Source organism: Vanacampus margaritifer, chromosome 15, assembly GCF_051991255.1.
Source record: "Vanacampus margaritifer isolate UIUO_Vmar chromosome 15, RoL_Vmar_1.0, whole genome shotgun sequence".
Taxonomy (NCBI): domain Eukaryota; kingdom Metazoa; phylum Chordata; class Actinopteri; order Syngnathiformes; family Syngnathidae; genus Vanacampus; species Vanacampus margaritifer.
The window spans coordinates 8,020,941-8,046,869 of NC_135446.1; the positions used below are offsets into that span (position 1 = coordinate 8,020,941).

At 41.4% G+C, this 25,929-nt stretch overlaps 2 protein-coding genes and 1 long non-coding RNA gene across 9 annotated transcripts; 1 reads left to right on the forward strand and 2 right to left on the reverse strand.

The window, feature by feature from the left end:
• Nucleotides 1-7: 7 nt before the first annotated feature.
• prmt8b (protein arginine methyltransferase 8b) lies at nt 8-8,721 on the reverse strand. Of its 2 annotated transcripts, XM_077544280.1 has the most exons (10): nt 8,374-8,721; nt 7,378-7,599; nt 6,765-6,920; nt 6,630-6,693; nt 5,621-5,763; nt 5,453-5,540; nt 4,017-4,132; nt 3,522-3,672; nt 1,218-1,339; nt 8-381 (listed from the first exon to the last, which is right to left on the reverse strand). In XM_077544280.1, the coding sequence occupies exons 1-10, from the start codon at nt 8,440-8,442 to the stop codon at nt 298-300; spliced, it is 1,215 nt and encodes a 404-aa protein (XP_077400406.1). In that variant the 5' UTR covers nt 8,443-8,721; the 3' UTR covers nt 8-297. The 2 variants fall into 2 exon arrangements, with proteins under 2 accessions (XP_077400406.1, XP_077400407.1); XM_077544281.1 differs by lacking the exon at nt 8-381 and having other exon boundaries at nt 3,499-3,672.
• A 998-nt stretch (nt 8,722-9,719) lies between these two features.
• On the reverse strand, nt 9,720-10,698 carry LOC144034838 (uncharacterized). The gene is made up of 2 exons (XR_013288290.1): nt 10,518-10,698; nt 9,720-10,194 (listed from the first exon to the last, which is right to left on the reverse strand). It is a non-coding gene; the product is annotated as an uncharacterized LOC144034838 (long non-coding RNA).
• On the forward strand, nt 10,376-18,448 carry tspan11 (tetraspanin 11). 6 transcript variants are annotated; one of them, XM_077543915.1, is made up of 10 exons: nt 10,393-10,497; nt 11,662-11,780; nt 11,855-11,968; nt 12,335-12,526; nt 14,088-14,162; nt 14,250-14,354; nt 14,858-15,016; nt 15,099-15,185; nt 15,719-15,801; nt 16,649-18,448. In XM_077543915.1, the coding sequence occupies exons 3-9, from the start codon at nt 11,882-11,884 to the stop codon at nt 15,794-15,796; spliced, it is 783 nt and encodes a 260-aa protein (XP_077400041.1). In that variant the 5' UTR covers nt 10,393-10,497; nt 11,662-11,780; nt 11,855-11,881; the 3' UTR covers nt 15,797-15,801; nt 16,649-18,448. The 6 variants fall into 6 exon arrangements, with proteins under 6 accessions (XP_077400043.1, XP_077400044.1, XP_077400041.1 ...); XM_077543919.1 differs by having other exon boundaries at nt 11,858-11,968; XM_077543917.1 differs by lacking the exon at nt 11,662-11,780 and having other exon boundaries at nt 10,376-10,497.
• The last annotated feature ends 7,481 nt before the right edge of the window (nt 18,449-25,929 follow it).

Genomic DNA, 25,929 nt, shown 5'->3' on the forward strand with positions numbered 1-25,929 from the left:
GGAAAAGTTTACTTCCTTTCAGCTTTAATTCATTATCTTTCTTTTACATGACATTAACAGTGTTACGTTTCAGTGCGTTCCTAACTAAGCAAAAGCTTTCTCATGCTGAACAATACAGTTAAAACGGGTCAATCTGACCCGCAACATAACAAGAGGTCGTTACATTCTTCAGTGTGTTTGTCATTTTCGTGTTATTGCTGATACTGACGACATCACTGAGGCTGGCTGGAACGGCGTCCTGTGAGGTGCGCTCGCCCGTACGGACGAGGGAGGGCAGCAACGCTGGTTTTGGGGCGCCTAATGCATCTTGTAGTCGTGGGAGATGGCGGCATCGCATAGCTGACCTTTAAAGTCCAGCTCCAGTGTGAACTCCAGGTCACGCTGTAGTTCAAGAGCAAGAAAACAATCAGGAAGTGGACTTAATAAAAACAAAAACACTTCTTACAGTTGTTTATTTAAAATGCTCATTTTAGCCCTAGCTGCGGGTCAAAATGACCTATTTTTAAAAGTAAAAAAAATAAATCAAATTAGGGGTGTCAAAATTAGCGCGTTAATTTAAAGTTTCTTTAACGCCACTAATTTTTTTAACACGCGATTAATGAGTGCCCTTTACTCGGAAAGCCTGTAATTACAGTCGCAACGCAGCAAACACGTCCAAGTCAAAATTGATCAGTAATAATAATGCATATATTTGTAGAGACGGGTCAAGTTGTATTTTACAATTTTAAAAATGGCACAAAATTGCACAAGTTACTTCATGTTCAAGATTACGTAGCTCTTAATATGAAAAGAAAATGTACTGAGCTGTCATTGTCTTACAAATGCAATTATGCCATCTACTGGCAGAAAAAGGACCAACACAAATCAATATCACACTTTTTTTTTTACAGTACAGTACATCTTTTGAATTTTAACTGAATTTTATGAATAATTAGGAAATGACTAAAAGATACAGCCATATTTCTATTAGTTTAACATTTTTTCCACCCTTATTTTAACTTTATTTAAACCTATTTTATTGTACATCTAGAACAGAAATAACATTTGCGATTAATCGTGAGTTAACTATTGAAGTCATGCGATTAATTGCGCAATTTTTATTTATTTATCGCCTAACACCCCTATTTCAAATAAATATCGGTGAAGTACAGTTTCAAACGGGTCAATCTGACCCATTAACAAGAGATTGGAATGAAATGTCCATTTGTCTTTCTTACCACATTATTCTCGTTGGGCCTGACGGCGATGCTGCCGAATATCTCCTCGCCTTTCTTCACCGTCAGGTAGTCCTCCAAATAGAAGACTGTCTGTTTCCAGTGTGTGCTGGCCGCGTCCGGCGCTGCGCAGGAGGGAAAGGGCAAATTGAGGCAGGTGAAGAGAATGGCTCCAGACAACCAGTCAAGACGGCACCGCTCCAGATGCCACTCTCAGCTCATCCTCTGGGCCCGCCGGCGGCGCATACCAATCGAAGAACCTCCTCTACACGGCATTATGCAATCAAATTACATAACACCTGCGCTATGTTGTCAAAAACGGCATTTACAATATGCAGAACATTAGGTAAACCTGCTAATGAGATGAGCAAGTATAGGAAGCAGTCACATCACAGTGGGTGTTGGACCCATTTGGACAAGCTGATGTAAGATTTTTTTTTTCTTTCTCAGATTGCTGCTCTGGCTTCTCACCTATGCCGAAATAGGGTTATTGTATTCATTATTATTATTTATTATTATTATTATTATTATAAGCAATTTAATTGAAATGTTTTTTTTCTTTTCATTCTTTAAAGTAAAAGAAATGAAAGGGGACAGAAAGAAGTAAAACTTGTTTTTTCTGCCCCTGATCAACACGCACAAAAAAACAACACAAAATCAAGACGCTTTCAGTGTAACAATACTACAAAATAATTCAACTGCATGTGCTTGAGCTATATACTGTATATTTTTGCAGTAATTGCGCTTTTATAATAAATAAAAAAATAAATAAAAATAGACTGAGAAGATTTTGTTTTACAATCCAGATTGTTCCATAGATTGACACCTTGAGTTGAAATAAATCTTTCTTTTTGTTTTGTTCTATATTTCGGTTTGGAAAAAATATCTCTTACTCTTAATTTAGACTCACTTTCCCTTTTGCTTTGTATATTACTGGTAAAATTTCATGATGGGCTTTATTTTTAACCCTAAACTCGTTTTTAGTTGTATAAATAATGTGTGGTCTCTGTATCCACAACTGCAAACAACACGAATAGCACGTTTCTGTAAAAGAAAGATGGATTCAGTGTAGGTTTGGGCAGCACACAGGTATGGAACAATTAATTAATTATATAACAATACAAAACATACTTGTTCAATGATTCTTTAACCTTGTGTAACACGGCTACGGTTTGTGACACCTAAGATTTGAAATATTCTATATGCGCTTTCCATGTTAAATATTCATCAATAATGATACCTAGAAACTTAATTTCATTAGTCCTTTCTATTTCTATGCCATCCATATTTCTAGCACAAAGCAGATTGCGTTTGGAAAATAAGTGACATGAAAACAAATGATATGAGATACACGATTAGAAAAATAAGTATATGTATATATTTTGCCTTAGTTACAAAAACATTGTGAGGGCGATTTGAAAAGTCTGTAAATAGAATGGAAATATACAAGATTTTTGTACAAAATCCCACAAAATTCACATTAAAAAACTTATAAAATATTTAAATTAAATTCCTTTTTTTAATATAGACATTGTATTACATTAAAACAAACTAAAAAATCTGATTAAATTGTTAAATTAAAAAAATTGTTAAAGGTGCATTGTGCTGTTTAAAAAGGTAATGTTAAAGCTTTTTCTACATCATGCATTCTCCACCAATGCCCAGATGAGTACGAAGAGCCCTGACTGTTTTACTCTTCCCTTTATAGTAGAGTAGTGCGGACCCCGCACACTCCACAGTTTCTTTGGGGAGGGGTGGAGTGGTGTAGGGTGACGTCATTCGCGTCCCCGCGGAGTAGCGGACATGTGGCGTGCACTTAAGATCGTGCACGTACTCGCACACGCACCATGAACGAGCCTGACGCAGATGCTGCAGTTATGCTTTAGGCCAGTGGTGGCAGTCGCGACTAAAAAAGTGACAAACTGCACAAAGATCCTTTAATGTAAAAAAATAAAAGTAATGCAAAACGCTGTTCTAAAACTTCTGATTATGTTCATCAAACAAATGATGACTTTTGAACTTCTCTTCTAAAACGTCAACAAACAAAAAAATTTAGCATGGGTGAACTGTTTCTGAAATCTTCCCTTCATTTTTTTTTTTTTTTTTTGCAATAGCCTCTCGCCAGTTCGTCATCAAAATGTGTCACCTTGCACAAACAAACTACCACAAACACTCCGAATCACCCATAGTGTGAAAGTAATTGGTGCCGGCGGCCGACACATGCTAGTGGCTCATATTATTTTTCCTATGGGCATTTTGGCATGATTGTATGGTGCAAGTGTACCTAATGAAGTGGGCGGGCCTCACCGGTAGAGAAGCCCGTCTTCTTGTGACACTTGCTGAAGTCGATGGTGAAGTAGGTGACCAGCGCGTGCACGTAGTCGTTACGCTGTACCTGCAGGCAGAACGCCGACGTGAAGGTCAGCTCGTCCGGCTTCACCGTGTAGATGTCCACTTCCTGTAAGCGTGTGCATGCGCGTGTGCGTAGGCGGTAGAGGAGCAACAAAAACAAGTAAGCTTTTCTCTCATTCCTTTTGCAGCATGTGAAGTTCACACTCCCACGCGAGCGCACACACACGTATATGTTTATCTTCCATGATTATTATTCAATGTGTGAGCCCACAAGTTGAATCACTCCTAACGAGCGGCCGCTCACACCCCGCATGCTACGTGTGTGGGCGTGCGCATGAACCACGTCATGTAGAGACCACCCGGCCATCGCTTTGGTGAAATATGTACTATCGCTGGCCACTTCATTAGGTACACCTCTCAAAGGCAAGTATTCGTTGTGGTGCCGCTCACCTTCAACAGACAGGCGTTGGTGACCACCTGCTTGGGGTCCACCACGTCCACCAGAGGCTCCTTGATGGCCACGTTGCGGATGCAGCTCATGTCGAAGCCGTACACGTTTTCCCACCCTACACACACAAGAGTTTCTCTACTTGCTCCACTCGCTCCAGAGATAAACCAACACTTTTAAAATAGTGAAATATTTAACACTGGGAAAGAGTACATTTTTTTGAACTCACTTTGAGGCACATCTGTTTTGTCTCCCTTACGCAGTGTTAGTTTGCCCTAGTCAACCCCCCAATTTTTTTTTGACAATAATATGTTCTATGCAGCCCCACTAGTCTAAATACATGAGTTAAAGCAACACTAAGGAACTTTCATTTTATGTTGATTATGGCGCCGCCATATGGACAAAAGTGGTAATGTTATGCCTGAAGAAAGACCACATTTCCCATGAGGACAAGCGCATAGTTTTTTTTAGCTCACACCAGTGAGTGAAAGCCGGGCCAATGTTGATCTTTGACCGTCCTTTTATCTTGGTAGCTTTTCTTTTCGTTTTTTGTTTCCTCAGACATAGTTTTCTGTTGTTTTGCAGTTGCAATTGTATGGCGACATTCAAATTGACTTCCGTCTTAACAAAGGGGGAAGTGACGTATGCCATAAAGCATTCAGCACATTTGTAGTGTTCCTACCATCCTCTTCAAAGTTGCTTAGTGCCAGTAAAAATGATACAGACCCCCTCAGGCCATGGCAAAGGTACCATTCAACTAGTTTTAGATTGATGTTTAATCAGAAGAGTTATGAAAGTAATTTATTAAGGTTGAAAAGTTCCTTAGTGCTACTTTAAGCAGCAAAATCCAGCCATTTTTATCCATTTCAGGGCGCGGCCATTTTGCCACTTGCTGTCGACTGAAGAGGACATCAATGTTGCTCAGGTCTCAGGTAACAACCAATCACAGCACAGCTTCAGGAAACAGGTGAGCTGTGATTGGACGTTGCCTGAGCCCTGAGCAACAGTCATGTCCTCTTCAGTCGATAGCAAGTGGCAAAATGGCCGCCCCCTGAGATGGATAAAAATGGCTGGATTTTGCTTCATAACTCTTATTCCTCAAATGTAATAGTAATCCGAATGTCATGTTTAGACTAGTGAAGTCACATATAACATATTATTTTCAAGAGATGTTTAAGGTTGACTTCAACTTCAAGTCAGTAGCGCTTCCCACTCAGCCATCCATTTTTCAGCCTTTGTAAACAACTTCAATGTGATCAAAAGTAAAAATGCAGCTGCAAAGGCGGAGTTATTCAAACTGTAGAGGGTCAACTTAAAAACTACTCCGGACACCATTTTACTCTGAAAATGTTAGTTACACTCTGGGAGTTAAAACGAACTCCCACAAACTGTGGAATTTTGAACTCAACTTACTATATAGTGACCCAAATGGACTCACAGTGGATCTTGAAGTCCTTGTACTGCCTGTCTTCGATAGCCACCACGTAGAGGGACGCTTGGTCAGGGAACATCAGGCCTCCAGGTTTCTGAGAGCGGGAAAAGCTTCAGCCCACTCCAAGGTTCATAGGTCAGCGCCAAGCCCCCCCGTTCCTCCAGCGTACCGTACCAGCCACTTGTCCCTGGCGAAGATGACGGTGTTAAGCATGGACTCGTAGAAGAGGCAGTAGCCCATCCACTCGGAGATGATGATGTCCACCTTGTCTACCGGAAGCTCCACCTCCTCCACCTTGCCCTGGAAGATGGTGATGACTGCCAGCGGACACACACACACACACACGCACGTGGCAAAATGGCTTCCCGAAATCTCAGAATCCTTATGATGTCTCTTGATCTTGTTTTGTTTCCAGGTCACAAGTGAAGCCTGTTTGGCCGATGATCCCAAATGTGCCATATTGTGCCATTAAGGTGTCATTAGATTTCTCCAGAGTGGCATCTCCTCCATTTTAGAAGACCTTTTGGGTGCTTCATTTATACCACATTACATCAATCGCATAAAAAACTGCGCTGTTTTTTTTTCTAGAGAACTTTAAAAAATGACCAAAGCAACAAAGTGATTATCTAATCAATGTTGAAACATAAAACGCAATAAATAATAATAATAATGATCATAACATCAAAATAAGACTTCTTTCAACTTCCGAGCTTAAATTGTCTAATTTGATTGTAATTTAACTTTAAGTTTATTCAATTGTAATTTATTTTATGTACATTTATTTACATTCAATTTAATTTCAATGAAAATTCATTTATTTTCATTAGTCATTACATTTATCAACTTTATACTCCATTTATTTTATTTCGTTTAAATTCACTGCATTTAATAATGTAATGTAGCTTGAGTGTAACTTAATTCAATCCTATTTTTTTCTCATTTGAATATAGTCAAATTCATTGTTTGTAAAAAAAATTAAAAATAAATCTAAGTGAACTTAATTTTCGGTCATTCAATTCAATTGGACTTTTTTGCAATTACGATTGCAATAAACGTCAGTCAAGTAACCCCAAAAGGTCAAATTTTTCAAATGAGTCTGCACTAATTCTGACTTGGTCTCTTGACAGAATTTCCGCTATTGGATGCGAGGGAATTATGTCAATATGCTAAGTGCAATGCTTACCATTGTGCAGGTGATTGGACTTGATGATCTTCTGGGAATATTCCGATATGCTGGAACATTCGATCTGCGGGCAAGAACAGTTCTGATGTGGCATCAAGTAAGCATGCTGGCATAACAACACGGTGTTTTCCTCACCCCGTAGACGTGTTTGGCGCCGGCGTTGGCGGCAAACATGGACAAGATTCCCGTGCCACTCCCGACGTCCAGCACCACCTTGCCCTTGAACACGTGCTTGTTGTGATACATGGCGTTGCGGTAGGTGAGCGTGCGCACCTCGTCCTTCAGCATCTCCTGACAGAAAGCGCAAACACGAGTCGAGAATTCGGGCCAAAAGTCTCGTTGGCGGCGTCTTGAAATAGACACGTATTGCAACTCCCCCGGGAGCCACCCGATATCCAGCTTCCCTTTTTCTGCTGCTCTCTTTGTGCGAGAGCAAAGTCCCATTTGTCGACTAAATTTGGAATCTCTTGGGTGTAAAATGTCCCCAAATTGCTCCACTCTTGCACCTTTGTACAAGCAAAGTCATTCCTTAAATAGCACGTTAAAAAGAGCTTTTAATGAACATGCTGATGACGCTGGCTAATGGCTCTTATATTTTAGTATGTTCACTGAAAGAAAACCTTTCTTGGCTGGAATTGGACCTGAGTACTCCAACATCACCACGTCGATTCATATTTGGATGTGGTGATGCAAATTATCAGTACTCAAAACTGTCCCTCGACTATGAATTTGAGTGCAGTTTGTGTACCTCATGGATGCCAAAGTGGGCGTAGGAGTCAAAGTAGTAGTCCCGCGACGTCATCTCCTCGGGGCTGATGAATTTGGCGCCTTTGCCTCGAGCGAGACAGGCGGCTTGTGGGACAGCAACGTGGGGCTTGTGTTGGTGCTGGTGGTGGGCGGTAGGCACTGGTTTGGCCGCGCAGAGCGGTTGGGCCGACTGGGAGAAGTGAGAGGTGACGGCCTGGTGCCGCTAGAGATTGCATATAATGAACAATTATATAGGGTATGTCTTTTACATATAGAATGTAAGAAATATGTGCATATAGATTAGGGCTGCAACTACCGATTATTTTAAGAATCGATTAAGCTGTCAATCATTTTGACGATTAATCGATGAATCAGATAAAAAAAAGTTATAATTTCCATACCTTTTTTCAAGAAGAGGACATAATATCAAATTGATCGTGTGGAAAAACTTTTCATCATTCAGTTATTGGTTTGGTTGTGACATCACAAAGTAAAATATAACCTATAAAAAAATATATGTTTTCCAATGCTATACATATAAATAATATACAAGTAGAATATAAGAAACAGTAATCGGCAAATTTGGAGGCGTTCTGTTACTTTTGCTTAGATAGGTTCCTAATAACTAGTCCTCTTTCATTCAAATGAATGGGAAGAGCAAAATATTAGGAACCTCCCTGCTCTCGTACTGAGCAAGCAACCAACATGTCGGGTCAGAAACACTTCAGCTGTTCGAATCACAATCTTATATGCGATTGATCCCATAAGTTTGCGTGCCTAATAAAATGAACAGCGTGATTTCAGCACCGAGGACAGCGAACTCGCGGCTGTCTCCCACGAGGACGCGACATTTTCACCTTCTTCAAAATGACGCTGAGAGCATTGCATTGACTGTCATTGATGCAACGATGACTATCTCGGCATTACGGCAAAGTATCGTGGGCGTGAGAGCATGCGTGGATCTCGTGCAGGATCCCCCGGACCCCCCTCCACTTACCTCGCAGCCGTCCGCCTCCGCCATCTTCCGACGTAGCAGCAAACAACGCGACGAGTGAGCGAGTCCCATGACAGCCGGCGAGACTTGCGCACGAGATTTGATTGTCCCGATCGGCCACAAGGTTGGATTTGCGTGCAAATGAAATCAGTGTAACACGCTTATCAATAATAAGGCGGGGGAAAAAGTTGCACGACAGTACGTGCATTAATCCATGTTTTCACTCAGTGCGCGAGCACGGCTGCAGGAGGTTCCGGGTTCGAGACCCTCCACCTTGTGCATGCCAGCATTTTCAAGTTAACATGTGCATTCGCGTGCGTGACGGTGGAGTGGAGGCTCCCACGAAGTTTGCACATGTACCAACCCTCTCTCTCTTCAACACCCCCCTCTCTCTCTCTCTTTCTCTCTCTCTCTCTCTCTCTCTCTCTCTCTCTCTCTCTCTCTCTCTCTCTCTCTCTCTCTCTCTCTCTCTCTCTCTGTAGCTGAGGGGCGTTCATATTTGCGGGAAAAAGGCAATTTCAACAGCCACCTCATTAGGTACACCTGCAATACAAATCTATGGAGCCACAAAAAAACTAAAACTAAACTTAGATAAATTACGTAAAAATATATACATCAATAGTTAATATTAATAATAAATGCTACTGAATTAATGGCATTCCATTATTACATTAAATGTAATTATTTTTTACATTTAAATAACACAAATTTAGACAAGTCATACCAATTAATATCATTTTTATTCTTACATTTAAATTACTATTAAATATATTTAAATGAAATTATTTAATTTATTTTATTTTATTAGAATGTCCTAAATCTTATTAAATAGATGCAGTTTTTCTTACTCTGTTATTTTGTCTTTAAATGTAAAATTATTTTATAATTATAATTATGTATTTATCTATTATTTATTGTTATTCAATTCATGTCCATTCATACTAAAACTAAAATAAATGAATAAAAATACAAAATGATTCCAGCACGACTTCCTTAGATTTAAACTACAAAACATTACATGCATTTTTAAACTTTTATCTTATTTTATTTTTATTTATTTTTTACAAAATGCTACTAAATTATTACACTGTAACAAAACAAAATATAACCTGATATGATGATAATATGCATTCATTTGTAGTATGGTCTATACTTGAATACATATTCTACAATAAATTATAAAATAAAAAAACTGGCATCTTATTGCTTATGTATGTAGGTGTGCTTGTGCAAGTGGTACGACCTGACAGTGAATTTCTGCATCAGTCATAAGAACTAAAATGAGGCAGGTGGTCCTCTCATCTAAAAAAAAGTAGCTGACAAAACAAAGCCATATTTCACAATCAATGTCTGAGCAATTTTTCATCATTTTATTATTTGCTATTCATTCATTACTTGGATTTACCCCTTTTCGCCCACCCAATGTCTCACAGGCGAGACAGGCCCTCATCCAAACAAGCAGATGTTGTAACTTGGCTGTCGTATTGTGAATTTTAATTACTTTTTCTTCTTCTTCTATTTTGACTCAAGTCATGACAGCAGAATGAGCAAACAACTAAGCTGGAATCTCTTTTCTCACTACTAAGTATGCAAATATGAGAAAGAAGTGAATGGTAAATAAGTTTTGCATTTGCAGTGCTCAAATTTGGAGCCTTTTCTTCTCTTTTGTGTATCTTGCATTCCTGCTGGTGAATTGCTAAAGGCGGTTTGTATCTGTGGTTTCCTTGTAGCCGAGGCTGTGTTGTTGAGTGGAATTCAGTCTGTCAAGCAGCTTTGTTTCTTTCTCTCACCCTATGTTGACCCTTCCCACGAGGCTTTCAATGCCTGTCGGAAATTGAACAACCTCCAATGAAGATGAGCTTTTTACAAACAGCATCGTACGTAGTAAAAGTAGCACTTTAGTCAAATGATAGTTCGTTTGTGTGGTTACATATTTTGTTGATTAGTTGAAAAGCATGGTAGGGGGCTGCGAAGATTTAAAAAACGAGGTTCCCTAAATGCATCACGAGTCTCCATGGGACAGCCTGTCAGCAACAAGCCCACTTGATTGCTGCGCTGTTTTCCTTTACTCACGTTTGCTTTTAAATCAACTTACAAGGGGCATTACCCCTTCTTGACTTTGAGTCGGTGAGTATGGTGTCACTTACGCCGTGAAACGTCGTTTTGTCGAATGTCAACTTTTGTGCTGCCCATCAGTGACGCAGGTGGTCAGGAAACACAAACGATGTTGTTGTTTGGGCGCTCTGCAGAGGAGGACGAAAAACAAACGTCTGTCTGGTATCAATATGGCACCAAATGCGACATGTTTATGTTTACGTTAGGGGTCGATTGACGTACGATGCGGCGTTTCAAGTCTCGGACTTGTTGATATCATAAAGGGAAAAGAAAACGGTTACCTACGCTTACGTACTATCTTACGTTCAAATACTAGTTGATGTCAAGGTCTTTTTACGCCATTTTAGCATCTGACGTCATTTACGCTAACGCTAAATTGCAACACGTCGGAATTTATTTAATTTTAGTACGTTGTTTACATCAACGTCCTGTCACTTTACTAATTTAATACATTTGTTAGTTCACGTAACTGTATTAGCACATACAAGAAAAGTATTGTCTTATACAAGTTTACTAGTTCATGTCAAAGTCGTTATTTATTTGTGACAATTAAAATCAACAGTTTTACGGTGACATTAGACAGTTAAAATACATTTACATTGTACAGTACAGGTCAAAAGTTTGGACACACATATCATTCAATGTGTTTGCTTTATTCTCATTACTATTATATTGTAGATTTTCACTGAATGCATAAAAAAGAATGAACACGTGGAGTTATGCACTAACAAAAAAAGGCGAAATAACTGAAAACATGTTTTGGATTCTAGTTTCTTTGAAATAGCCACCCTTTGCTTTGATTACTACTGTTTTGCATACTTATCACCTCTTGGAACTCCTTCAATACTGTTAGAAAAACATTTCAGGTGACTACTGCCAAGAGAGTGCAAAAAATTAAATAAATAATCTGCGCAAAGAGTGACTATTTTGAAGAAACTAGAATGTAAAATGTGTTTTTAATTAATTCACCTTTTTTTTAGTACATAACTCCTCGTGTTCATTCATAGTTTTGATGCCTTCAGTGAGAATCTACAATGTAAATAGTCCTGAAAATAAAGAAAATGCATTGCAAGAGAAGCTGTGTCCAAACTTTTGACCTGTACTGTATATCTGCATGAAATGATGCTGGGCAGATCAAGGTGATTTCCACGCAATAAGAAGGGTGTTTGTTTACAGAACTGAAAACTCTGTACACCAGCTGATGGAGAGTTGCTGAGGGGAGTGAATAATTAATTGAATGTGTGTGGTTTGAGGTTGATAATGTGGAGGCTGCATCCAGCTGCAAATAGATAAAGGTATTTTTGAAGCTTAAGGTTATTTACAAATACAGGAAATAAACTATTGTTTATGCTGTCTTGTGTTCTTTCAGCAGCACTTAAGTGGAGGGAGGAGGACGATGTCGTCCGCTTACAAAGATGGCGAGGAAGACTGGCTGACCGTGTGTCTCAAGTACCTGCTGTTTGTCTTCAACTCGCTCTTTTGGGTAAATCACAAGCGATACATTCGTCCACAAAAATGTACCGGCCCGCTAACGATGCTCAATTTTTAAAAGCTTTAGTGCTAACTTCAAAGTGCTGGGAGAGCCATGTAGGAGTTTATGGACTTGGCACGTAATGACTCATAAAATGCTTTAAGAGCTTGACAGGTTTTGCCAACTCGACACTCTCGGGGTCACTTGAAGACATTTTGCAAAAGTTTGTCTTTTCTGCTCCAAAACTTTAGGGCATTGCAGGAATTTCCTCCAGAGGAACAAATTTAGAAAGCGCCCTTTTCTTGTTTATCAGGAAGTGCACATTATGCCTCAGCCTTGTGTGACATCCAACTTAGCGTGTGATAACTGCACTTTGAGGTGGGAGGTGCCGCCGTACTGGGCGTGGGCGTGTGGACGCTGGTGGAGAAGAGCGAGTTCCTGAGCCTGCTGGCATCCAGCACCTTCGCCGTCTCCGCCTACATCCTCATCCTGGCCGGCGCCCTGGTCGTGCTCACGGGCTTCCTGGGCTGCTGCGCCGTCATCCGCGAACAGAGGAGCTGTCTGTCCACGGTCAGTTTGGAAAAACGGGAATGATTCCTTGTCACTTCATTGGTTAGGCTGGGTAGTAAACGTCATTTTAATGAATTTAATGTTGTAAATTGCAGGAAAGCAGCCACACTATTATTTTCAGGAATGGAATATTTTGTAGCCAAGTTGCACTTTTAAAGGGCAAGATGCCCATATTTTTTAAATAAATAAAAAAAACTCATTTGTTTTAAGTTTACTTTTTGTATATTTTGTTTCTTTTTCTATTTTGTTCATTGGTGTGTATATATATATATATATATTATATATATATATATATATATATATATAATATATATGTTTGGCATTTTAATGTTATCTTTTTTTTAATATTCTTACATTTATACATAAAGTCTTTCAGTCACTAAGTTGCTTTTACTTGGATAATGAATAGAATCATTAAAAAAGAAAACAAAACTATAATAATAGACAGTCATTGCACTTTTTTTACATCAACTAGTTAAGCGTTCATTGACACACTGGTGATTCACCAGCAAAAATGTCAATTTTTTTTTCCCAAAGTGAGAGTCGGACTCGGTGCCAAACCATGAATCTCCGGTTTATTAGGTGCCCATTGCACTGCCTGAGTCAGTCAAGTCACCCTGCTGTGACATTAAATCCTGTTTTCCGGGCTGTTGCGGTGCTTTAAAAGCATCATGCGAGCGACTGGGGCTGTCATGTCTGCAACAAGAGGCGCTTTCTCCTCGCGACTTGTTAGGAGAAAGTGACAAATGACTGTGACAAGGCCCTTGCTGTCCTCATTATTTTACACAGGCAGGCAGGAGGGAAACCTTGGCTACTGCGGGACTATTTATAGGCTCCTTTCTATCTACCGTGGATAGATGAATGCGATAAAGAGGTGCTTGCATCCAGTATGTTTCGGATTTTTACAGCCTTGTGTTGCGTTCGATCCCTCTGTGTTATTTTTTACATGTGTGGTTTGTGCAGAAAGGAGGTAGTCAAAGTGCGCGTGTGTGGGCGGGAAGCATAAAGAGATGTGTGTGTGTAACCAGTACATACACAGCAGGCTGTGCAAGTCGCATCCACATTTTCCATCACATCCACACTGCATAGTAAATAGAAACTACCCGCTTCACTGCAGTCGTTTATTTGACTCCATATTTTTTCTCCACGAAGATTCCGCCCACGCTCGTATTTGAACGCGTGCGAGAATGAAAACGAGTGGGCGCGTTTGTTCACTTTGCAGCTTGCATAACATCGCCCGGGATTTTCAAGTCTTTACTGAACGCAATTAGAGTCATTAGCGTTTGTTTGCGTTGAGTACCTCCCAGCTCGGATCATGACTTTAGTTTTGAAATAATGCCGGGGCGATGATTTGAATTTTTCAAGCTAATCACGACACAATGGAAATCCCCCGGAGGAAATCGCGTTCCGCCTCGCCTGTCAAAACGTCTCGCGTCACAGACGGGAGACAGATGCCGCGCGTCTGACAGCCACTGGAAGATTTTAATGGACTCACTTTGTCAAGTCACTTCCCTACCGGGAACTAAACATTTGCATTTGTCACTCGTTTCCCCTCACACAGTATTTCTTCTGCCTGCTGTTGATCTTCCTCATTGAATTGGTAGCTGGAGTTCTGGCTTACGTCTATTATCAGAGGGTAACTTGCCAATATTAAAACATGAACCAAAACAAATACTAAGATAGGTACGAGAAGCATTTGAGAGCTTGTGTTGTTTGTTTTCAGCTGAGTGAGGAGCTGAAGCAGCATCTCAAGCAGACCATGACGGACAACTACGCCCAACCGGGGAAGGAGGCCATCACGTTAGCGGTGGATAAACTACAACAAGACGTACGTTTAGTTTCAAACGTGGATGTCCAAACTTTCTTCCACGAGACACATGCAGAAAAAACAACAAGATTTGATATTCTTCACCTTTAATTTGTTGATAGTAAAATGCTAACACTAATTTGGATTATTATGGGTAAATATTTACTGTACATTGTTTATATATGTATGTACTACAGATAATATAATAAAACTCATAGCATATAGTCTTTATCCTCTGCAAAGAAGGACTCATATTACTGTACCTTACTGTACAGTATATCTCTGTTACTGCCCCCCGGTGGTCAAGTTGTGCACACCAGAAGGCGCAGCAAAGTGTCCATTGAATTGAAGCAAAAAAAAATTCATGCTATTCTTCTCATTCAAAAATGCATTTTTTTGGGGGGGGCTTGAATGGTTTCCATTTATTTTTTAACAGGATTTTTTATTTAAGATAGGAGCATTTTGAAGCTAAATAAGAAATGCGTCTCAAGGCAGCAACGACGCCACCATTCTGTCCTCTGCAGTTCAAGTGCTGCGGCAGCGACAGCTTCCAAGACTGGACGGGCAGCGTTTACATCTCGTCGGAGCGCGCCGACGGCCGGCTGGTGCCCGACAGCTGCTGCAAGTCGCTCACGCCAGACTGCGGTGTCCGCGACCACCCGTCAAACATCTACAAGGTGGAGGTGAGCAGGGTGTCCCCCCCCCCCGAATTCGGTCTGACATGATGGGCGAGCGTCACGCTTCATGGCTGCTCATTGTGCGCAGGGGGGCTGCATCACCAAGCTGGAGCACTTCCTGGCCGACCACCTGTTGATCATCGGGGCCGTGGGCATCGGGGTGGCATGTCTGCAGGTATGTGGAGGAAGATTTAAAAAAAATATATATATCAGCGGATCCAATTAGCCAAGCATGTTAGTGAAATGGTTGTAAAATCAATTTGAATATTGTCCATTCATTTGAATTGATTTGTCCGCCACCTCGCTGGTGTTGAGTTTTAGAGACACCCGAGCCCAAATAAAACTTTCACTTGTATCTGCCAGCCAGGAATAAATAATAGTGGAACAAATGTGACAAATGCACGTGTTCAGTCGAATCGTTTATGTTTAGAGCAAAAAGTGTCTTATGTGACAGAGGTAAGTGTTAGGTTGGATCATTTATGTTGAGAACAAAAAAAAAAAAGTATTACATCTTCCCAAACAAATTGTATGACGTTGAGTATGTCTATGTTATGTTCCTTCCTGTCTGTCCTAATATTTTTTGACATGCTTACATTCAACACCTAATGCAGGTTTTTACCCCCTGGTTGTAGTTTCACTCGTAGATTTCCTAGCTCGTTTTGTGTGACGCACTAACCCGTGCGCGCGTGCGTGTGTATTTGTGTTTAGCTGGCTGGGGCAATCTTCACCGCCTACTTTATCTATCTTCTCTATAAAGAAGAAGAGGAAGACTTGGCTACATTGTGAATGTGGTTAGCGCCTCACTTTTCGCTCCCGTGTTCGTCTGCAGTATGGATGACATTTGCATGCATGCGTGCGTGTGTGTTTGTGTCATGTGACAAATGCAACTGCCTGCTTTGTATTTATTTACAGAGCCTGGCTGTCCATCTTGTTTTACTTTGCAGCCTCTGAAAGGATTTGAGGCCATTTTGTAGATTATTGTGGCCTGTTTGTTCACACTTAAAACTGGTTAGTGATGCTTTAAATTAAGAAACGATGTGAATTGCGAGGACAGACCAATAGTGTGAAATGTGAAATTGATCATATTTGCACATGCAAGCTTTCGCCCCGACTGCGACGATCTGTTCTTTCTATTTCAAACTCCATAAAGGGGAAAAAAAAACAAGATGCTATTTTCAGATATTACAGAGTTAACTGCTCATTTGAAGTTTGTTGCTAACCAAAACAGAAGTACCAAATCAGGTCTCAGATGAATGACTATCTTGATAGTTGGAATGGTTATAGTCTCCCAATTGGCTGTATGTGTTTTCCACGCATTGTGTGCTTTGTCGCGACTGGAGATTGTGATGAGTCAATGGACGGCTTCAAGAGGCTGTTTGTCAAGTCTTGTCAGTCGCTTCACTCAATAACACTCCCTGCTCTGCTTCTTCTGTGGTCTTGTGTCAATCATTTTTTATTGGCAAAGTTCCTCATGTGTCATCACCTGGACCAAATCCATCTGCATCCCCGTCGCTTCATGGCTTCTTGACCACTCCCATTGATGCTATCATCTTCATATAACCGACCGCATGCGCTCTTTCCCAGCGTGGCGTCGTCGTCGTCATCGGCTGCCTTTGACCCGCCACTTCCTGTTTTCAGATCTGTGGGATGGTGCTCACCTGCTGCTTGTACAGGAGGATCAAGATGGAGCCTTACTGACTGACGCCTGCTCCCATATTCCGGCTCTTTTTTTCTTTTTTCTTTTGTTTCATTTTCTTGTCCGGTCCCTTGCATCCTCTTGTGTGTGTTGAACAATGGAGGCCTCCTGGAGCATGTCTTGCCTTTAAGCTTTATTATTAGACCATCGAAAGAGGCTGTATTCAATGTTTCAGTGGTTTTCTGCCAGAGTTTGTGCTAGTGGATTAGGATTGTGTCTGAAATCTAGCAAAAAGTGGAGCAGACACTGTATACATATTGTGTAACTTTGTGCCTGATATCATAACCAAAAAGTGTGCTTTGAGTGTCATGGAGCCTGTTTATACGGGGAGAAACCAAAGTAGCCTTAATACCTTGAATTCCAAGTATTTTACTCTCACTGGCCACAACATTAGGTACACTTCAGTATTCAAAAGTTGCTAAAATACGAGAAACCTATCGTATTGTTTTTGCAGTACAAACAACAACCATTCAGCTATCTGACAATCGAAACACATTATTGTCACTCATACGAAGTGCTGTACATCGATTTTCACACCAATGTACCTAATAAAGTGTCCAGTGAATCTTTACAGGCAGTTGGGAGAAAAAAACATGACTGGTGCTAATGAATGGGATTCAAATGTTCCCAATATTTTCTGTACTACTCCACAAATATTAAAAACGCGAGCGTCACTACAGATCCAAATCCAGTTGAGATGTGCCGTTTAAGCCACTAGAGGGAGACAAAGCTTAGATTTAGAAAACAGTAGTAATGCTCTTTTCTTGGCCTTGTGATATTCGATTCCCAGTGAGCATTTCTGCCAGAATCTGAACTTGACCCCTGCTTTATTGTCATGTAATTCTATTCCTAGCTGAGGGCTTCCCCTGTAATTTCTCCGATCTTTGCCGCGGTGTCTCGTTGAAACCACATTTAGTCCCCATAAAGCACTGATGTGGTTCTTGGGGTCGTGGCTAAATGAAACTCTGTATACATCTCTGCCTCACTCGTCTATTGGTCGCGTCCTATTGTTAGTGCTGTATTGTTAGCATATGATGACTCGTCTGTTATTCTTTCCTTCCCGTCCCTTAGTTTAGGATTTCCTACATCGTTGCTTGGTATGCTGTCAACCATTTAAAGGACAAAAAGTGCCCCACAAAGGTCTGGATGATGTCCAACGTTTTGTCCCGGGGTTGCCAGTTCCTCTTCGTGAAGGTGTCCAAAAATTGTTCAGAAGAATATCCTTTAGTGTTTATAAACATTGGTTGATTCAACATGAAAGAAGCAAATGGACGCGAGTGTTGGTCTCTGTGCCTTGTAAACACTCACTTGCTTTTCCTGTGTCAGTGCAACTATTGTCTGGCCGTGTGCACCTGCGAGCAATAACCCGCCGCCTTAAGCATTGGATGTGTGTGGGAACACTTTTCAGACGTGCACATCTGCGCGCGGGGGTCCAAGGTTTGTTTGGGCACAGTTGATTAGCCGTGCATGAAGCCGCGTAACATGATGTAAACACTTCACGGGGATTTTCAAGTGAGTAAGCCGTTACACTGGCTGTTATTTGTCATGTGTCAGCTAGACGGAGTCGAAGAAAGTTTGTGTTTGAAAGGAAGTTTTTCCCCTTTAGCTGTGATTTGTCTCAGATATCTGAAATGGGACATGTTACAGATAATTGACCTTAGTTGTGTGTATAGAAATAGTTGGCTCTCCAGAGTGCCTGCCTATCCATCAAGTGTGAAATTAAACAAGCAAATAAATCTTTAGTGCGCTGCCTTTTTTCAAAAATGTCTTCACAAGCACGCCTTTGTAAATTTGAATGGACAGCGATGTAATCGTCTGGCTAATTTGCATTATCCTGCCCCACATGTACAGTATTGCAAAATGTGTTGCACGTACAATCTATGTACAATTACTTCACTAAATTCAAGATCAAATACATTTCTAAATGATTACATTTCATTCGGTGATTCTTTCACATAGCTCTAGAATGACCTGCATAGCAATAGCAGTACTTTGAGGAGCAAAGGATCATGAAAGAACGCCACAGTTCAAAAACGCCTGGGAACTGTTTAAGTGAATAAAAAATGCATCATTGACACATTTCTGTCTCTGATTGAAATTCTACCAGCACATGCCCTAAGATGGCCTCTGCTTCCAAAAGTGCTCATTATGTGCAAGGAAAGTAAGAATTTCTTCAGTGTCTTCTTAACGAAAGAAAGCCTCATTAGTGGAGCAGTGGAGCTCAGAAGTGTCAAAAGTGAGGGTCGCCTGAGAGCCACTAGACGGAGTCGCAAGACGCCCTTCATCTTGGCTTCTCACCCAATCCACTTCATGTGAAACCCTGCCACATAATGTCCAGCATTGAAGTGGAAAAGGGACCAACGGGTGCCCGCTGGATTCCCACGGAGTCGAGGATCTTGCGGTTCAGGAGGTATGGCGTAGGAGACGGGAACAAAATGTCGCAAAGTGTGACGGGGCAGTGATTAATACCAAACAGATGTAGCGGGCGCTCGGATGGTGAAGCCATTCTTGATCGTGCAGGTAGCGCACAGGCTGCTATTCACAGCCAGACCCAATGATGAATGTCTTCTCATCATCGCTGGCATCAGCTTTTGTAAGGCGCTCTTTTCACATAAGTGATGGATGTTGCGTTTGTCTTTCATGTAGGGGCCGAGACGCCAAATGTCTCGTCAAGAGCACCGAGTTTGGGTGTCGTTACTGGTGTAATTTACACGGATATGGAAACGATATTTCCCCTGTCTTGCGGTTTGAAGCTTGTCAACTTTTACATGCTGGATTCATTTGTCAAAAGGGCTAAAAATGTTCAAAGTGGGTGTCACAGAGTGGAATCAAAAGCAGGGCAAGATGACGCGAAGGGAAGCATTGAGATTGATAGCCGTGGAATGACCTGGCCTCGAACTTGAAGGTGGTGTTACCATGTAGAAAGAAACAGGGAAAAGGCGGGGTTTAGGTAAGGCGTAAACACTTTACTTCCAGTTGTTGTGCCGTCGGGCTAACAAATAGCAAATAGATGGAAATATTGTTAAAAGCACAGAAGTTTTTTTTTTTTTTCAATTTTAATTTAAGTTGGTTATTTTTCTTTAACTGTAATAACCCTTAAATGTTTTATTTTTAATCACAGCCATACTGATAAACTGATAACTCATCAGTATGGGTAGTTTTTTACCACTTGCTGGATCAAAATCTTCACCCAATGTGTTGGGTCAGTTCCTCAACCCAATACGTTGGCTTTAAATAACCCAGGATTGGCTCTGTCCCTTTTGGATCCGTGCCCTGGGTTAGCTATTTCACCCAATATGGGTTACTTTTAACCCAGCAGTGTTATGATTGAATTTAATGTGACATACATTCTAGCTTACTAGACTGATTAAAACATGAATTTTCGCCCTCCCTGAAACATGATTTTCTCTTGAGTGTCAACATGTGTCATTGTTGAAGATTCCAGCATTCCTTTCCTGAAGTGAAATCTTCAGAACGTCCCGATGGCTCCGGCGTGCAAAGCAAGCCCGTGGTCGTCCGCATACCGTATGATGTGTTTGTGGAAAGGGAATATTTCTAATTGACATTTTTACAGCACCGTCAGGACGTTATCAAAGCATATCTGAGAATTTATGAAGCTTTAATGCAGCTTTGCATTTCATATAAACATAGTATTATGTATCACAGGGCTGTGCGTGTGTGTGTGCATGCAGCGGAGTTTTCGGCATGAATGCGTGGCAGGCCGTAAGGTGCGCAGCTGTGGGGGCTTTTTCACGCTCCTTACATCTGGAGCCCCTTTTCCACACTGGCGATCGCTCAAAGTGTGTCCGGGCTATTCGGGATTCATCCAGTAAACACGAGTTCTGATGTCTCAGTTGACGGCTGCTCGCCATATGTGCCTTGCAGTCGCCAGGTCAGATTCCATCAAAGTCCAGATTGTAAAACTTTGTTAGACTTGCATGTCCGTTTTAAATGTTGCGAAAAAAGACCAGATAAGATGTGACTGGAAAAGAAAACAACAGGACACAAAATGACTGTTGATAACAGTTAAAAGATCCGTGGCGGTCACATGATGGTGGAGAATGTCCCCTGCATGCTTAGCATTACTTCTGGCGTCGTTCTTGCATAGCGAGCTGCGTATGTTTGCCGATGTCAATGCTTGTTGACGTCTCTTTTAGGGCTTGTCACCAAGCACTGTGACAAAACATCACGAGGAATTAAAGTAAAAAATGATTTTAGGGTACGTATTTAATACTATATAACAGTATTTAAGAAAGTGCAAATTGTCTTCTTTTATTACACAATAAAAACAGGGATGATGTTTATTGGGGCTTTGGCTCCTTTGCTGTTGTTAGTTTTCCCCTTCAGTTTGGGCCAGACAATCAACCAGCACGTCCGCATTTGCTCAGTGTCCTGACTGAGCATCTGACACTTGCTGGCCAAGAAGACCATCGTCCTTTTGGTGAAACCTCCCTATTCATCACACCTGGCTGTGTAATTTTTGTTTCTCTCCTTCTCAAGATGAAGGGACTAAAAAAAAAATGCACCGGAAAGTGCACATGCACACGCGGCGAAGACTCTCTGTAACTTCTACTGGTAAGTTCCCAGGCTAAACTCGGCTCCTTGCAGTGCTTGTTTTAGGCAGGGCTTTTATGGCATCTCACATTTTCAGAAAAATCCAAGTGAAAAAGCTGGAGATAGGTTCCACAGAAAGAAACCTTAATAGGTCAGTTTGTAAATAGAAAAATACAATCCAGAAAGCAAAATATGGGATTGTTTCCCCAAACTGTTCACTTGAAGTTGAAAGCATACAGTTGGCCAAAATGTCTGAATTGAGCTCCAGTGTGACTTGGTTGCAAAAATTACGGAAATACGACTCATCCAAAAAGCTTCCGAGCTCCAAATCTGGCTCACTCGTTTGAGTTGTCTTCAGGGTTCAAACGCCAACATGATCAATTCTGCGGGCGGCATTATCCTACCAAAATGAAAGCCAGACTTCCTTCCCTGGTCATGAATTTAAGACATGCAATACCTTTACAAGCCCCTAGATGGCATCGGTCGTCCAAATGTTTCCCTTGACGTCTCTTCTCAGCTGGCCTGTGATTGTCCGTTAACATTTTCAGGCAGCTTCCTACAAATAACCGCACATTTGTTTGATCTGCGGCAAGGTGTTTCCTCGTATTGTGACTGTATTTGGCTCTCTATTGTTGTTTAGATGATGACGATTGCCGACTCGCACCGAAGCAGATGTGAGGGGGCAAGTTCATTTGATGAAGCACTAAAACAATCACCATGGAGACCGGGGAGGATTCCAGCGCGCGCGCGTGTGTGTTTGTCTCGCTCATACACGCCTCCATTTGGCGAGCGAGATGGTCCACGTTGTGTCTGTGGCCAACTGCTGTTGTGTGAGGAGGAGAAACGCAATCAAATGATTGATGGCAGCCTTGCATCAGAATGAACATTTGTGTGATTCACAAACCGCCACACAAATTCACTAAGTCTCATTATGCAACCCACGGCGTTTTGATCATTCCTCCAGTTCCAAACCGTTTAATTCAAAGCACATGGCCGCCTGCGTCACCGCTAATTGTTCCTTCCTCGCTAATTCATAGCCATTTTTTTCTGTCTCTTTACCTGCTGACAGGAAGACGAGAGAGAGAGAAGAAAGAGCAGGGAGATAAGAAAGAGACCATATGTGAGACTTTATTAGCGAGGGGAGTCAGCAGCGGAGGAGGAGGAGGAAGTGAGGCGCGAATGGCTTTTGGATGAGGAGGCCACTCGCGTTCTTTCCCCTCCAAGAACTTGAGAGTATCCCAGGTGAGTGGCAAAAAAAAAAGTACAGTAGTTTGAGCCTCTCATAATTCTCTGGGTCACTAATTATTATACAGTAAGAGTGTAACCGTACCATTAGATTGTCAGCTAAACACACAAAAAAAGAAAAGTAAGAAAAAGACGAATTCTATTTATTATGTATTTAAAACTAGTAGCTGCTTAGCTTAATGCTAACAAACAATGCAAAACTCCATAGACAGGTTAACAAATAGCATTGATCGTCATGGTGTTTTAAACGATATTTAAACAAAATCGGTTACAAGCTTATTGCATGAAACATTACTGCAGGGTAGGGTCACAGTAGTAGTGAAACTCTTCTTCTGTTGTGGCTCCATGACAGCATTACACTGCTCCTAAGTAGAAATGTCCTACTTCTTTCAATGAAGATAACATTGAGCAATTTCACAAATACAATCTAGGCATTGTTAAAAAAAAGAAAGAAAAGTGTTTGTCTCTCTAAATTAATTACATTGAGGGTCTTGTAGCCAGAGGCTGATCTCCTCTGTGTTTGTTTGCACAGCAACCTTGTATATTACTTAATGTGTTGTAACGTGTAATATCCCCCTCATTGCACAATTTTCTATGCAGATCCTTGTATTGAATTACATCAGTTTTCCAAATGAAGTGGCACACTTGATGTTCTTGGTTTTATGTAATTTCCAGGACAATGATCCCAACTTGTCAGTCATCCCGCTTGTGCAGACTTGCGCCACCCTCCCCCTTTTGTCACATGTCAATCATCCCCAGCCGGCAAGCGGTCGCCGCCCCGCTGGGTGTCCCGCCAGGCCACGTCAAAAGCCCACACGCAGCTGTTGACGGCCGTTTTAGATGGAAGGACTGACTCATAGCGGGAGTTCAGGGTTGGGGTCATGAAAGTGATCGGCTTCTTAAAAGTCCCGCTCAACTTTGTCACACTGTCGCAAGAACCTTCACCTCCGTTGTGGCCTCACCAGAACCCGAACGGAGAGTCGCCTCTCTCTCTCCGGCATTTTCATCTAATTTGCCTCCTTTTGTGTCTTTCCTCCCATTGTTCTTGCCAAAGTCATTCATCGATTTATCTCGGGGACATTTTCTGCTTTCTTGCATGTTCTTTGTCTTCTTCCTCCTCAGGTCTCTTGTTCTGTCAATTGCCTTACAGTTGCTTCATCAGCAGCACTTTAATTAATTTCTGCACTGTCACCTCCTCATAGTTGGTCACGAACACTATGTTGGGAAAAGTGAGATGAAAGCACAATTTGAGGAGCCAAACTTTCTTTAAACATTCCGAGAGAGGCAAAACAAAGCTCATTTAATAGCCAATGAATGATTCCAATTGAATCAGGACAATGCAACAATGCACTTGCCAATGAGAACTGAAGTGAACCACTACATGAAAGATAACTTTATTGATTCCACAAGCTAGGCACACAAAACAACAACATTGATTTTCCTGTCCTTTTTGGATTAGCTATGAAAACATGTTCAATGGGAAATTATTACACCGGATCACAATTGCATGTTTAAGCTTTCATTTTTTTGGTCTTTAAAGTCTCCGTAAAGTGAAAATAAACATCTTCTAGATTTGATAGGCCACAGAGAAAAGTATTGTTTGCCACACCCCGAAAAAAAAATTGGAAAACTGAAATAGTGGAAAACATTTCAACATATCTTTAGAACTGACATAAGTAGTTCTTCGTCTTTTGCATGTTTTCTGTAATCATCTTCAGTCATGTCTAATGTCTTTCCAAACTAATGGGAGCACCACTGCCACCTACTGTAGTGAATGTGCAACTACACTTAATTGTACTAAGTAGCCTCCCGCCCAACAAAACATATTCCCTGGGGTCACATGTGTCCCCCCTAGCATCGCACCGCGCCCACAAAGAGGCCCACCCCCTTATTTGAGAAGGTCTGATTTAAATATGAATAGTGTGTATTACTGTATACAAAAAATATTGGTAAAAGTTTGGAGAAGCAGGAAGTAATCCGTTATATGTATTAGTGAAAGTAAAGACAGTTATGGTGCATCCCTAGTAGATTTGTCAAAAAAAGCCATCGGAACCTCACAAAAAGTGATCCTGTTCCAAATAATGCAGTGACGTGAGTGTGTGTTCACATAAAAATCTCTACAGTGGACAATAAATTCAAGAAAAATATTCAGCATTTCAATCCGTCGTTTGGCCTCTCCCTCCTTTCTCTCTCGCTGTCTCTCGCTCTTCCCGTTGTCTTTTTGTACACACTGACAGGCTCTTCCTCTCATTAATAGCGATGGCAGGCTGAGCCACACTCCATAATGCTGCTGATATTTTTCCCACTGGAGACCCCCACTGTTGCTGCCCCTCTCCTCACAAAAAAAAAAAAAAAGTACTGACATCCCTCCTCAGTATTTATTTTTTTCTCTGGCCATCGTACTTGTGTTTCTTCTGCCAAGCTTCTCCTCGTTCTCCCCGGGAGCGTTTCGACAAGAAGGGTTTGTTTTGGAGAGCCGCAGCTTTACGGATTCGTGCCCAGACGCTCTGGGGTGACTTTTATGAGGCGCGGACTGAAGTCAAACGTTTTCACATTTGTGGTTTTTCGACAAGAAATGTGCCAATTATTTAAAATCTACCTCAGAATCATTCTTTGTCATCCATGGGGGGGCAAACCCCCGAGTCAGCCGCCTGTTAAACCAACTTCATTAACGTGATTGTTAATGAACGCAAGTATCGACGCTGCTCTGGAACACAACCGCACAATAACTATCGCTCGGAATGCTGGTTATCAATAATGGAGCCAAATGAGAATGGATCAGAGTGTTCTCCGAGGCCAATCGCTTTTTTCTGTGGCCAGCCTGCCGATCAATTGCGGCCGAGGCGGTGCGGCCAAACCTCTGTGCTTTTTTGTTGACAAATAACCTCAAGCTCCTCTGCCGCCGCTGTAGCCCAAGAGGCCGCAACAGACAAATGAAGGCGTTACACAATAGTGGCGTTATTGCCTCAAGTGAACCGTGACGAGACTGCATCTGCTGATAAGACTTAGCTCAGACCCGGCATGTTCGTCATAATATCAAACATGCAAGCAACATGTCTGGAATTGCGTTAGCGGCTTGTTCCTGTGGAGTTCAGCGACCTCTGGAACAAACATTCCTTTTTAGTCTTTGATGGTATAGGAGGTAAAAGGTTGCGGATTACTTCTCTTGAAAACATCAAATCTCCTATGCATGTTCTGTTCAATATCCAAATTATAAATGGAGATACTCAAACGAAACGCGACGTGTCCCAACTCCTACAGTTTGTGCCTCAAATTCAGATAATAATAAAACAAATGTAACGTCACAAATCCGAGACCGTTTATCTTTCATGACCCTTTTTTTTAAGTGATATTATTTTATGCATTTTTGGTCATGGTATACTTATTGTAATGACTTTGCGTGTGTGAGTGCCACAGTCGCCGA